The sequence below is a fragment of the Diplotaxodon limnothrissa genome, linkage group LG11 (genome assembly GCF_057381915.1).
Source record: "Diplotaxodon limnothrissa isolate DT_005_m linkage group LG11, D_limnothrissa_male_GT1.1, whole genome shotgun sequence".
Lineage (NCBI taxonomy): Eukaryota > Metazoa > Chordata > Actinopteri > Cichliformes > Cichlidae > Diplotaxodon > Diplotaxodon limnothrissa.
The window spans coordinates 12408807-12423462 of NC_140606.1; the positions used below are offsets into that span (position 1 = coordinate 12408807).

The window sequence follows — 14656 nt, forward strand, 5'->3', positions numbered from 1 at the left end:
TGGGGAATTGTGATTGAATTGTGTAATCAATTATACTCACTGTTGTGAGTGGTAACAGTTATCTCTGGAGCTATCTGAGTGTTTGCCAGCAGGATTAGTGAGATCTGCAGCCATTCCAACTAGGTGGGGCTGTTTTAGTGAGATCCAGCCTCGCCTGTTCCCTGCAGAGACGGCTAACCGTGAGTTAAAGCCAGAAAAAGAGAGGTGTGGTCCTTTTGGGAGTATTAGTCTTTAGTAGTCTCTTTGCTCTAGTCAGGCTGTGTTCTTGGCTCTGGTTTGTGTTCTAGGGTTGTTTTTTCTTTGGAGAGATATGCATGCCCTTTGCATTCCATTATGCAAAGGGCATTAACACGGGAGTTATGTGGGTAAAGTCAACACAGTACTGTGCGCCATCCTCCTTTGCTGGTTTAGAGAAATAAAAGTGGCACATGATGCTGCGGTTAGCTTTTGTTGAAGTGAAACTCATATGGCTCATGTTAAATCCTGATGATGCTGAGGCACATTCATGTGACTCCAGAGTTTTGGATATGATATGTAACGTCTCATAACTTCCACGAGCGAAGCAAGTTGTTGCTGAAACCACCATGTAAAATGTTATATCTCCGGGTGTGCAAGACAGACTTTTTTCGGGCGTTGTCTGTTGAGGGTGTGAACAGCATGCAGATAGTCAGAAAGTTGGAATAAGTTGCTCACAGATCCATGGGTGTGTTTGTTTGGATCCACACGTGACTGACGTTCTGGATTCAATTAGAAGCCTGGCTCCTTGAGCCAGTCTGTGTTACTCATCAGGAAAATAAGTTCGATTAAAAACTTCATGACAGCTGTACACAAACACAGTCATTTATAGAGCTCATTATAAGCAGAACTCTGCTTCTCTGCAGTGCATTTTGGTATCTAGAAGAAACCTGAATTGTAGATGAAGAGCTGATCATTGCCATGGTGAACTATCGCAAAGATTTTAATTTGACTTTTACTACGGAGGTCTTTCTGATGTGTGACGTTTTCACACATCAGACACAGCAGCACACTGCTGACATCTGCTGTCCATTAACAACCATATTCATCTGTCACATAGACCTAATGCTGCAACTCCACTGCAGAAGTCTTTGAAAGGAGCTCAGATTTGTTATCATGTAATAAAAAAGCCACTTTTTTTTCTTTTTTGCTTTTAATTTGACCTCATATGGATTGTTAGAGCAGTGGTTTCCAGAAATACTGATTCTACTACCTTTATTCCTAGAGTGTAGTATTCTTGGTATGTTGCTTTATTAAGTGGCAGTCGGTAGACAAAGCTCATCACTGGATATTTTTGCAGTTAAGTATGCATACTTTTGTGCTCCTCCAGTTTCTGTTACAAGCTTACTTTGCATCAGTAATGCGGAAACTAGGAAGGAGGAACGTACTGAATGAAATGTGACTTATGCCACAAAAATGTTGCTTTCAAAGCAGCGACTATAAGCTGGTTTGAATTTCAGAGTAACAGTTTTCATCAAATGTGGCCTTCCGGATGCACTTAAACTAAATCTGAGTAGTAAGCACTTTTGTGTGGACTGTACACACTGTTTAAACTCGGCGCGGACATGGCACCAGGCACAATTTGAGTAAATCACATCACAGACGTGCCGCTGAGGGTCTTCCATGTTTTCATCTTTGAAATGGTGCCCGGTGCATACTTGTGTGATTGGATAAATGAACAGCTACAGTGAACTTCAGCTCTGTGTCTCTCATTATGGTGCCACTTCATTTTAATGTCGTGACTCACCCCGGGCGATTTGCAAATTTTGGAGTTGATTCATGTGCGTGACCTCTCTGTTGAAAGAAAAAAAAAAAAAAATTAGGGAAAAAGTGAGAGACAAACTCTTGGCGTCTGTCAGCAGACTGTGTTGCAAACTGGCAACTTAATCTCCTGCTGCCGCTTTTGCCGCTTGGCCCACGGTGCTGTTTTGCTCAAAACAAAGTAAATGACCTTAGCTGTTGCATGTCTCTAACTGCTGACTCTGCCTGTGAAACCCCTTCTGATATTTAGTTCGGAGTCTCAGAAGATATTGGAGTACACTTCAAAATTTATGACACCTGCAGACCAAACAGACATTTTGATCATTAAGGGATGTTGAAATGAAACCTGAGATGATTTCTTCGTGGCTTAAGTGCAAATTTTTGGAAAAATGATGGCACAAATATAGAACAGGAGTCACAAAAGGTGAATATTTATGAGGCCTATTTGAAAAGTGAAACAGAATCCCATTCCAGCAGCTGTTTGTGCGTTCAAATTGCTACTTTGAATTGCCGCATTTACGTGCGCAGAGTGCTTGATATCAGATTAAATGGTATGCTATAGCAGGAGCTGGAGAGTGATGCAGGATCGAGGATCTCTTGTGGCAGTGTAATGGTTAACTCACAATAGGCCAAACTTTGGAAACAGGATTGATAACATGTGGAATATATTGAGGGTTTGGCCAAACTGGTTATGACGTTAGTCATTTCCCAGGGTGCATGTTAGACCTTATTAGAAGACCAGACTAATGTGACTACAGTTGAGTGAGAGGGATGCGAGTTTGGCCTTCATTTTAAAGTTCATAAAACCCTAATTTTATCCAGTATTTTCTCACCAGCTTAGTGAGTAGAGGAGGAGCATTCTTGTTTACAAGAATGAATATCTGCACTACACAGTGTGGTTGAAGAGTAAGGCTACTGGTATTTTCCCCAGGGACATAAGCTTAGAATACCTTTCAGCCATGTGTCCTGACATGATTCATGTGTGTGTAGAAAGCCTGTTGAGTTCAGGAGTTTGGGATTGCTGCGCCTAAAGCTGTTGATGAAGGATTTCCTGCAATCCTGTCTAATTCTGCTCAATGGTTTCTCAGTACAGCTGCTTTCATTTCACTATAGAACATCCATACATAATGTCAGCATTTCACAACAGAATGCAGTCCTCACTCTGCTCTCCAGACAGGTTTGCTTTTAGCAGTGTAGAGAAGTGGAGCCAGTCGTCAGCACTACAATTGCCCAAGCCAAATGCATATATTAGAACTTACTATATTTAGAGAATATCGTGCATTGATATGATCCCGCAGCAATAAGGGGATGAACACTGAGGTCACCAGCCTTGCTCTCTAGAGCATCCATCACTAAACTGTGTTTTACTGAATAAGATCCAGTTTAATCCATCTCATCTACTGCCAGACTTTCCAGCCGCAGTATTTCTGTGTGTTTAAATTCAGCTTGTATTCGGTTGTATCAGTGTGTCACACTTTCCTGTGGTTTAATTGGGATGAGTACTTTACTTACTACTCAAATGATTTGATTATGTTAAGCCTAAGAGAGCTCTGACATGTGATGTGTTTTCTGGGTGAGAGGTGTGACCTAAACAGTTCCCACCATCATCCTCGAAGAGCGAGAGAAAGAGAGAGAAAGAGAGGGAGGGGAGGGGGGATGGAAGGGCTTGCTTGTGGAGGGTGTCTCTAAAGGACGAGAACAGCCAAGTGTCCCGCCAGAGCGCTTCCATCAGTTTCTAAGTGTGAGCACTGTGTGATCATCTGGCTCTAGTGGATATTTATAACCCCCAGTCAGCTCCAGCCCTCTTTCTCCCCCCTGGCAGCCCTCAGAACCCCTCACCCCTGCCCCCTTCCCCAGGCTTGGTGTGTCATCCCTCCTCCCCTGGCCAAAGGAGAGCAGGCTGACGGATTCAAGCAGCAGGCACAGCCTGTCAAAATTCAAGACCAGGGAGAAACAAGGCAGTCGGGGCAAACAAGCACGCGCCTCTCTTGTCCTCCTCATTCTCCCTCTGTCCAGCTTGTTGTTTTTTTCTTCACCCTTGTCCTCCTCTTCTTTCCACATACCTTTTTTTAGATGAAGATCATACCTGGTAGGTCACACAATTGAAGTTTCTGTGTTGTGTCTTTGTGTCTAACTGTGCTTGTCTTCCTGGCTGATGACTGTTGTTGGGATTTTGGCAAAGGCAGTGGGTAATGTCTTGTTGTTGTGCGTACACACTCACTCTAACAGGACATAGGCACACACATTCCCATCACAAACAGCTACTGCGGCATGGATTGCCTTTCATAGTTGTTCACAGTGTGACTGAGCTGTTGTGAGGAAATTCTTGGCTGCCTTCTGTATTTTCATTTATTTGATGGTATGTAAGTGAAGGAGGGTGAGGGTGAGAATTTGGGAGGAGGGGGGTTGTAGTACCCCCACCCCTGCTATTACCTCTTGTGACATCTGATGGAAGTCAACAATCAGCAGCGGCTCATACAGCGTGTTTAAATGTGCCCTTGTGTGTGTCAGATAGTTGTGGGTCTCTCCTGGCTATTTCACATTGCTGTAAAACTAGCTCTGTGTAATTCATTTAATTTACATTTTTTTCATCCACCCATTTAGCATTGCGCCATGTTTTGTTTTGCAATAATTCTCTAAATCCTCTTCAGTTAAATTAGAATTACATTTTGAAAGAAATCCACAAAATTAAAAAGATAACTTCTGCCTTTTTTGAGTGTTTAAACAAGTCCACCTGTTCCAAAGTCTCCATATTCATGGACACCTGTTGGCATCCAGCACAATACCAACGCATTTTGTTAAGAAATGTCAGCAGGTGGCAGCTAAAGTCCTGGATTTGTACTACTGTTTATATCACCATGTCACCTGTTGAGTTGTTTTTTTTAGGTCCTGCCATACAACAAATTGAATTGTCATCATGTGCTGTTTCAGTCTTTTTTAAGTCATAAAACTTTTGAAGGATGCTGTAATCATAACAAAATCCTTTTTCCTAATAAACAAAAAAAATCCTGATGATATAATGATTATAATCACTGAGGTGATTTTAAGTTCTGAAAACATCTTTTTTTGGGGGTGGGGGGCAGAGAGACCCTGCAGTTTCAAATGTCCCTGCCACGCCTCTGCCATCCCTCCCCCTCCTAATGAAGGCCCACCTGTCACGAGGCTTGTTTCTTCACACCCTTTACGTTATCTCTGTCCAGACTAATGCTGGAAAGCCACCCATGACCCACTCTTCCCAGGCTGCTCATTTTGGGGCATTTAGTAACCATAACTGTGGCAGGATGTAAGGTATTGAAGCTCTTTCAAAGTTTACACAAAAAAGCAGTGAGATACTAAAGTTTCAGGGTAAAGCAGCTAGATATCAGAAAATATATTTGCCTCATCTCTTCCTCTCTGTGTCTGACAAGAGATTACTAGAGATATTTTCTGTTGCATTGGTGATACTGATCTGAAGAGGTCACATTACTAAACCTAAAACTCTCTTCTGCGCAGCTTCACATTTAGCATGTTTACTGTCTGTATAGGTCATGTGGAACCTTGAAAATTTGTCAGTTGTGACAGGTCAAAGGTGCCACCAGGCCATAATGTGCCAGTTTTACACCGCCATATTTCCCAGACAGCATGAGAAGCCTGTTGCAGGTTCTTGAGACACGTAGGTCTGACCGGTCACACAACATAGATGCGTACTGGCCCTTTCTCCACCTAGCTGAACTTCCACAGAAGCTCTTTTGCTGCACGGTATTGTAGCTGAGCAGTGTTTTGGTAATTCAGTTGCTGGTAAGGCCCCTCCCAAACCTGTTGGGCCATGTTTGCTTTCAGATCAATATGTCTCTGTCTGTTTTTGAGTGTGGATGTGTGTTCTTGCTGAAGGTTGTTCCTGTATTTCTTTAAAAAAAGTCCGGTAGTGGTTCAGTACACCTGCTTGGTTTGAGGCACTGCCAATTTCCAAACCAGCCGGTAGCTTTTGAAACCCTAGCAGTGTTACAAAAGAGATGCTGCATCCATGAGTCAACACTTTGATGACTTTTTCTTTGGTTTATCCTGGATAAATGTAGCTTTTGTGTGCACAGAACAGCTAACAGATAATACAGTCCTACACTAAATAATATCTTGTTTGATCCAATGCCTTTACACGAGTCGTTGTTGACACGATACCCCAAAAGTACTCAATTGCTTAAATTTTAAGACATGCTTGTGCAAGTCTGGTTATTGATCAGTCCAAACCCTGTTCGAAACCCAGGTTTCTAAGATGTCTAAGGTGTCACTAGTAGTCCTGAGTGATTTCCAAAGTGTCTGTAGTTTAGCTGCCATGGCTCATCGTTGTTATCATGATAAAGTTTAAAGTTAGAGAGCGTGGTATCTTGCTCTTGCTCATGGGAAGTGTTAATGTTATCAGTCTAAGATAGGAGTAAAAGGAAAGCGCTTGTTGTGAGACAACTCGAAAAAGAAAGCTGGCCGAGATGCTTTCATGCAGGGCGTAAAGCAAACGTTAACTTCATTTCCCATGGCTAAAATGGCATTAGGCAACACTAAAGAATGCATTGACCTACACAACACTACGCAAAATGTAATATTCTTCAAAGTTGACTCACTACTCTAAGGACACGAAGACGAATATTTGATGCCCAGTTGCTTTGGCTGTAGTTTCGTGTTATGTGCCCTGACATTTACTCTATGATGTCCTTTTGGATAATGTTTTATTGTCTTTGATACGGAAGCATTAATGCAGCTGCTCTTCCTGCTGATCTGTCCCCTTCGGTCTAGACCCATCGGGGGGCTTTTTTTTTTCTTAGCTGTCCTATTTTTCACTGGCACCCATTCTTCATGATGACAGCTCTGTCCTCTATCCACTCACTAGCTCAATGGCTCGAGCTATCACTTATACAGGAGTGAGAGCAGACACCACACGGTCTGACCACTTGTGATTTAGCTTCTGGTCTTATGCTATTGACCGTGATAGGCTGCATGTGCAGATATGGAAACGCTGATGCTGGCATTTTACTCCATCGATGACCAGTATGGAGAAAGATCGTGAGAAGGGTGGGGGCGGGGGGAAAAATGCTGTGAGTCACACACAAGGTGCCTCACTCTGCATTCTCCTCCTGAGCTTTGACCTTTCATCTCTGTTTGTCTGCCCTCACACAGACAATCAAAATCAGGATGAATATATTTTATGGTGCAACAGAACCCAGATCTGTCGCACTATTTACATTGGCTGATGGCTGTTTTGGAACCAGACTGTTAATTTGCTTAAACTGCTTTGCATAAATGATCGGTTGAGAATTTTCAGGCGTAACATGTAGCTGCTGTAGCTATGGAAAGCTCTTGCTCCAGCACTCTTCTGCAGTCGCCCAGAAGGTGTCAGAGTTTTTACAGAACGCTGTGAAGTGTAACATCCGGTTTGACACGCTAAGCGCATGGATGACATTCAATCGCCAAGCAAATGCTCGTTTAGAGCTACATGTGGGGCCCTCTCATAGCTGTGTGGGCTGTGATGGTTGACTTCTGGTTATGGCTTTGGCTTGGTTCATGGAAAAGCCAGCATTCTTCCTGGAAACAGGCAGGAGTTTTATTCTGGAGCAATCCAATTACTACTTACAATACAGTACAGCAGTGTGTGTGGGTCTGTATGTGTCTGTTTTTTCCAGGGCTCGTGAGTATATAAAAAAAAAAGTCTAAATGGCCTCCACCATTGTGGTTGGTGCTGGTAAACCAGTGGGCATGAGTCATAAATTAAACAGTACACTTTTTCCTTAGGGGCTTATGGAAGCCGGTTTGGATACAGCTCTCATGTTCTCTGGGAATAATGAACAAGCTGTGATGAGACACACAGTCAGATGGAGCTCGTATAGAGCTGATTTATTTATGAGCAGCACAGGGATCATAGAAACAAATACGATTTCTATGATCTGACCCCCTCCTTAAGGCAGATTAATTATGCTTTTTTTGTCATATAGCACAGAAGCGTCACCAACATGCTATACAAATCTTTTTTTTTTTTCAAAGAAAAGTGGATAAAGGGACAGTGAAGGGAGCTAAAACAGCTTGTTTGAGATGATATATTAATTCATAGGCCCAGAATTAAGTCAACAAGTGTTATTTTGTACAGTGAGTCATATAATGCTAATTTAGTAGAGTCCAAGAATCCAGTGTGGCACTGCAAATGCTAGCTGTCAGTGTGAAGGTCTTAATGTCCCTGTCAACATTATCGTTATCTTTTTATTTGATGTCAAAACATTAAAGTTTCCTGTAAAATAAAATCAAGGAGGTCAAGTGAAAGTATCCGTATCAGCGTCCAGTGTGATAAGATCCTGGCACACAGGTAGTCCTGGGTCAGAGATCAGTGATCTGCACTTTCCCTTCAACATTTTACTGCGCTTTGTCCCGTCCTAAATATCCAGATCCTAAAGTAAACCGGTAATGGGTAGGGGCATATTCACTGTATTTACTTTCAGGATTATGTGCCTTAGGATTTGTTAAGCTTGAAGATTTTCAGACAGCACTGGGGACTAATCTGAATAAATACATTGTATTCTGGCAAGATGCAGGCTATTGAAACTCAGCTTTTGCAAGGTGAAAAAAGCAGCGAGAGACGAAAGTTTCAGGTTAAAGCAGTTGGACTAAATACTAATCATAACACAACAGAAGTCTAGTCTGCTATCTTGGATTAGCATTAAAGATGCAGTGAAGCCTCATAATAGTCTCACAAACCGACGTGCCTGCAGGTGCACAAACACCTCTTTTTTAAATGCTTGTACAAACTGTAAACTGACTCTAGACGAGTGACAGTCTGATAAATGGATGGCTGTAGGGCAACAAAGCGCTTTTGCTTCCAGTTTTACATTTGTCATGGTTCTCATGGAGCAGATATGCTCAACCAAATGACTAATAAGTCAAAGGACGTCATAATTAAACTATGAAAATTATGTTGAGCTACCAGTCTGCTGTCTATTGTGTTTGTCCTTAAAAGAGCCCAGCACTGGGCTGGGCCCTGCCCCCCTCAAAGAAACGACTTTCTGTTTGAAAGTCATTCCTGTTTCCACTATTTACACCAGCTGGCACAGTTTACCTGAAACACAAAAGGCTACCTGTGTACACTTCCATTCGCATCAGCATGGCTGGGATGTGGAACTTTGAGCGAGGGAATTATCTGCATGAGATGAGCTCGCATGGAGAACGAACCAGATACCTGTACAGCAAGATGTGTTGTACAGGTGAGTGGTGAGACTCGATTTATAGGACACGGTAGGGAGGAGTTTGGTGTGTTGTGTTTTTCATTGTGTTGAATGTTCCATGGGTGGTACAAGACAGTCCTGCTCAGAGAGACTGACGGAAGGTTGGGGGTAAACTACATTTATAGTTTATGGAATTACTTTCACATAAAAATTTCAAGTCCAGATGCAATTAGAAGATATTTCAAAAATGGCAATTATGAACATAGTTGTATGACTTGAAACAGATCTAATTACAGACTCTTTGCAATGACATATATATATATGTATGTGTGTGTGTGTGTGTGTGTGTGTGTGTGTGTGTGTGTGTGTGTGTTTATTTATTTTTTTCATATGCATCTGCCATAAAACAATACAATTAATACTTCCCACCATCACTTCTGTTATAACACTTGGAAATGCTTGTGCAACTCGTGCAACCTGTGCTCTTATCTTCTAAAAGTGTTTTGTTGTTGCTGTGTAATGTGATGTTGACCTTATCTCATTCCTCTGGCGTAACGTCTTTATCTTACTTGATTGGATTTTAGCTTTTCAAAAGTTTGAAGCCTCATTTCATTATGTGTCAAATGTTTTTGATGGGTAACATGTCAGGACAGTGCTCAGGCCATTGGAGCATGAGGACTGTTGTGCTACAAACACATGCTGTCGTAGTGTAGCTTTGCATTATCTTGCTGAAATGAAAGATTTTGTCTGGATGGCAGCTCGAATTGCTCCATAACCTATATTGTTAAGCATTAATGGTTCTTTTGCAGATGTCGCAAATGTGCACTGTTGAATCCTGACACCATGATTGATGCTGGGTTCCTATCTATACATTAATAATAACCTGGATAACCCTGGGAAGTCTATGGTTTCCCTCATTTTACCTTATTGCAGCCCAGAGAAGACATGTATGAATCTTGTTCATACATGTATTTTCTTTGTGAGACAGACTTCTAAGTTTAATTTGTGGATTCAGTTATGAACTTTATTCAGTGATGATAGTTTTCTGAAGTGTTCCTGAATCCATGGAGTAATTTGTTTGCACGAATTTAAAGTGTCTGTTTTGAATAGGGCTGCAATATTGTTTTCTGGACTTCAGAGATTTCTCTGGCACCTCTGATTTATTTCATTCTTTTCTCTGGATTGCACTCACTGGAAACTTTCTCAGGTACATGTGGCTCATCATATGCCAGAAACTGAAATGTAGAAATGGTCAAAACAACCCTCTGAAGTTCTGAGTATGTCAATGTGGAATAAAGGTGATTTAAGTGATTTCAATGTGGCATGCTTCTGAGTTGTAATGTATCTGAGTATTTTAGAAACTGCTGATCTAGTGGCATTTACAGAGAGAAGGCTGAAAAAAAGAAAATATCCAGTGAGCAGTGGTTCTCTGACCAAAAATGCCATGTTGATGCCAGAGTAGAATGGCCAGACTGCGTCAAGCTAATAGGGACGGAGCAGTGACTCAAATAACCTCTCATTACCAAGGTTATGATATGCAGTAAGATTTCTGAACACAGAATATGTCGAACCCTGAAGATGGGCCACAGCAGCAGAAGACCACACCAGCTGCCTCTCCTTCAGCTAACGGAGCCTCAATTTCTAATGTCACATTTGGATGTTAGGGTAAGAATTTGGCAGAAACAATGCAAAAGCCTGGATCCATCCTGCCTTGTTTCAGCAGCTCAGGATCATACTGGTGGTGTACTGGTGTATTTCCTTGGCACAGTTAGAGCAAATTTTAGCATCATTTAAACACCACAGCCTAGCTGAGTATTGTTGCTGACCATGTCCATCCCTCTATGGGCGATCGTGGCTCAAGAGTTGGCAGTTCGTCTTGTAATCGGTTGCCGGTTCGAGCCCCGGCTCCGACAGTCTCGGTCATTGTGTCCTTGGGCAAGACACTTCACCCGTTGCCTACTGGTGTTGGTCAGAGGGCCCGGTGGCGCCAGTGTCCGGCAGCCTCACCTCCGTCAGTGTGCCCCAGGGCAGCTGTGGCTACAATGTAGCTTGCCATCACCAGTGTGTGAATGGGTGGATGACTGAATGTAGTGTAAAGCAGGTGGGTGTGGTTGTACTCTGGTGCCATCTAGTGGTCAGAATATTTCACTACCTTCAGCCAGTGGAGGACCAAAGTGTCATGTGAGGCGAGGGTGGCGTTTTCCTTTCGTCAAATAGTCAGTTATGGGAAACCCCTCTGTCTCTGCCTAAAAACACACCCATGAGTAAGACTCAGTAATAGTTACCACTGAGAAACACAGTGCTGTATATTTGTGGATGTTGTCATAGAAGCGTCTCTCAAGTTCCCTTTTTTTTTCTCTCCACATTTTCAAAAAAGTGTTGAGGGTGATTTAGCAGATGGAAATACCACATGTGATACTGACTGTTTTTCTTTTTTAATTCCTAAAAATAATTTCAGCCGATTAGTACTTAAAAAAAATCTTTTATTTTCTTGACAATCATCAAATGTTTTTTTGATTTACACTCAGTTACATTTTTTATATGATTGCCAAGAATTTAAATAGTTCCATTTACACTATCTTGTGTTATTTAACTTTTATTTATCTGATTTATCTGAAACATTTTCAGGTACTTTTGTTAATGTGTACATTGTCAGCCAAATGACTGCATTGTGACCTGCAGGGGGAGACACATGCTGCTTTTAAACGTTAGCCGCCGCGTGCCAGTCAGTCAACTAAGTTACATCTCAGTCACCAGAATTGCACATTAACAAGTAACATGACCCCAGATGCGGTGCTTTCCACAGACTCCTGCAAAGCTCAGGACCGAGCTATTTTAAACCTCAGCTGCCGTGGCTAATCTGAAGGCCTGTTGAGTCTGAGTTAAATTGGGTTTGGAGTTTCATCACTAGAGCTGGTTCTGACAACATCATCCAAAGTCTGCTGTCAGGCTGATGATGGCTGGCAGTGATAACTGTACGGTGTGTCACAGCACAGCTATGACTAACTGTGATTAGAATGGGTCTTACTTGTGTAATGTAGCTTTTTAAAATTACATTGCCAATCATTAACTTCTGCATAACATCTGTTTATATCTGAATAAAGATGTAAAGTGTAAAAATGTAAAAACATATACAGATATCTCTGGTCATAGTTTTCAGTTTTCACTTAATAGAACAGGATTAGAAATACAGCATTTATCACACTTAGGGGCCAATTTAACCACTGGATTTGATAGCATAAAGTTAGTGCTCTCATAAGTTTTCCATGACTTTAAAATTGCCAGATAGTTTGTGTTATGTCTTTTTTTTCTTTTTATTTCCACTGAATGTTTACAGGAGTTCATCCAGGTAACATTAAGCAGGTTTAAGGTGTGTTTGCTTTGGTGTGCTGCTTGCCTAAATGTTTGAGTCATGTACTCAGTATGCAGCTTGGATAATACAGCTTGTGATCTGTGTGAATCAGAACCTTCTGAAGGATGGTCATGCCACTGATGACTTTTGTATGTATCCGAACCGTATCAGAAATATGAGATAGCGTTTGCTGTGATTCAGCCATGGGGTTAAAAACAACGATGAGAAACATGGGAGAGAGAGATAGAGAGGCATGTAACCTGAACTGTTGGAGCAAACCTTGTTTCGCAGCTTTTTCATCCTCTGCAAAGAAAGGTGTTGTGCGTCCAAGTTCAACTTTATTGTCACTTCAACCATATACAGTTTAAAAATACACAGTGAGGCGAAACAACGTTCCTCCAGGAACCAAGGTGCTACAAGACAAGTTAGTGCAAAAAAAATAATAATATATAATATATCTAGTAATAATATTGTGCAAAAGAGCATTTACGCCACGTCCTCCCTCTGTCTAAACCCTTATTTTTCCCTGCGCTTCAGCACTTAGAAAAGACCATAATGACACATTCCTAGAATTCCTTTGTCCTCTAATTTGTTTTGCTTTGTTGCTCCATAGTGCTTAAATGAAGGTTGTTGTAGTTTTAAGTGGTGGAAGGCTTAGCGGTGTCACAGGGATCAGCTAAAAGCACATAAATCCAGTGTGATGGTCCTGTTTCAGTTTTCACAGCAAGAAGGTCCTGGGTTTGAATTCACCATCTGGCGAGGCTACATCTATATATGTGAAAATACAGATTTCTTTTTATTAATTTCAGTTCACTTTCATATATCAAGGCACTTATATTGTAAAACAAGGAGCCTTCAACATTATAAATCAAGACTCCAGCTATGTAACAACCTGGTACCATTGGGGAGGAAAAACAGGCATAGAGAGAGGATAGCAAACAGGGCAAAACTAAAATGACACAACCATTAATTAAAAGACACAAAGTTAGCGTTTCAGGACCACTAGCACACAGAACTGCCTAACCCCATTATATTGGTTGTCACATGTGTTTATGATAATTATACCAAACCATTTCCACGATGATACAGTATATTAGTGGTAAAAGGAGTAAGGGTCAAAAGCCATGCTAGTGGTGCTTTCTGCTATATCAGCATGCACAATAATAAATAATGCTAAATTTAATTCGTAAAGCACTTTTTAACACATGGTTAGAAAGACCATAGCAGAAAAATATAAAACAATGCACAAAATTCTAATTAAAATCAATAACAAAAATACATTTTAATCAAAATTTAACATTTGCATTTGCATTAGCATGCTAACATGCAGGTCGTGGACAGACCATGCAGGCATGATATGTACCATGTTCCCAAATTTAGTTTAGCTTATTTGTGTCTGATTTTTGTATATACAAAAGACAGCCTAAGCCTCATCTTAATGGCAGAGAATAGCAGATACTGTACTATATTGCTAGTAGTCATGCTAACAGCAACACTGCATCCGGGACTACTATGACCACTGCCCTTATCAAGTCCATCATCAAACTTGTCATCAAAAAAAAGCAACTCTCTATATTTTCACCACACTTTCTCCGTTCTTATAAAAAACCCAAGTGTTCCATCTGGTTTTTGATGAAGCCAGATGAAGGAGCAGTGTAATAAGCATGTTGAGACGTTAATGATATGCCTCCTTTTTAGAGGAAAGATCTAAGGACTAAGATGTTCCACATTTTCGCCCATTTTCCTTTGGGTCTCCTTTGCTATAGTGTTTCCAGTGAGAGTAAATGGTAAAATGGTCTGTATTTATATAGCGCTTTACTAGTCCCTAAGGACCCCAAAGTGCTTTACATATCCAGTCATCCACCCATTCACTCACACATTCACACACTGGTGATGGCAAGCTACATTGTAGCCACAGCCACCCTGGGGCGCACTGACAGAAATGCAGGTCAAGTAGGTGCTTGTATGCTTTTGCCCGCCAGATCGTCACTGATATCTGTTACCATCTACCGTTTCCTCTGCATCTCAGATCAACTGTAAATCAATTTCTTTTCTAACTTGTGTTAGGAGATGAAAAACACCTTTTTCCATCCATTTCAAAATCATATCCTTTGAGTATTTTCACAGCACGTTCTGCCTTTGATAGGATTCCTTTCCTGTTTCAGATTTAATTACCTGCCCACATACCGCACCTTAGTTCTGCAGCTTGCCTAGACAATGTAGAAACTAGAAAGGTGTGTCTCCAAATTTGCTAGCAGGGCTCAAATGAGTCAGGCATCGCTTGCACACACACACCTCCAAACAAGCACACCCACACTGACACATTAAGTGCCTGCATGTCCACACAGGCCAT

General features: G+C 41.4%; 1 protein-coding gene across 6 annotated transcripts in view; it reads left to right on the top strand.

Moving 5' to 3' along the window:
* Positions 1-14656, top strand: part of plecb (plectin b) — a 113562-nt gene that overhangs the window by 57778 nt on the left and 41128 nt on the right. The window contains exon 1 of one of the 6 annotated variants that reach the window (XM_085366211.1): positions 3449-3865. The exons of the other annotated variants lie outside the window; for them this stretch is intronic. Coding sequence (XP_085222337.1) covers positions 3850-3865 — 16 coding nt within the window. The 5' untranslated portion in view covers positions 3449-3849. Of the gene's footprint in view, positions 1-3448; positions 3866-14656 lie in introns of those variants that run through there. 6 annotated transcript variants of the gene reach the window in all.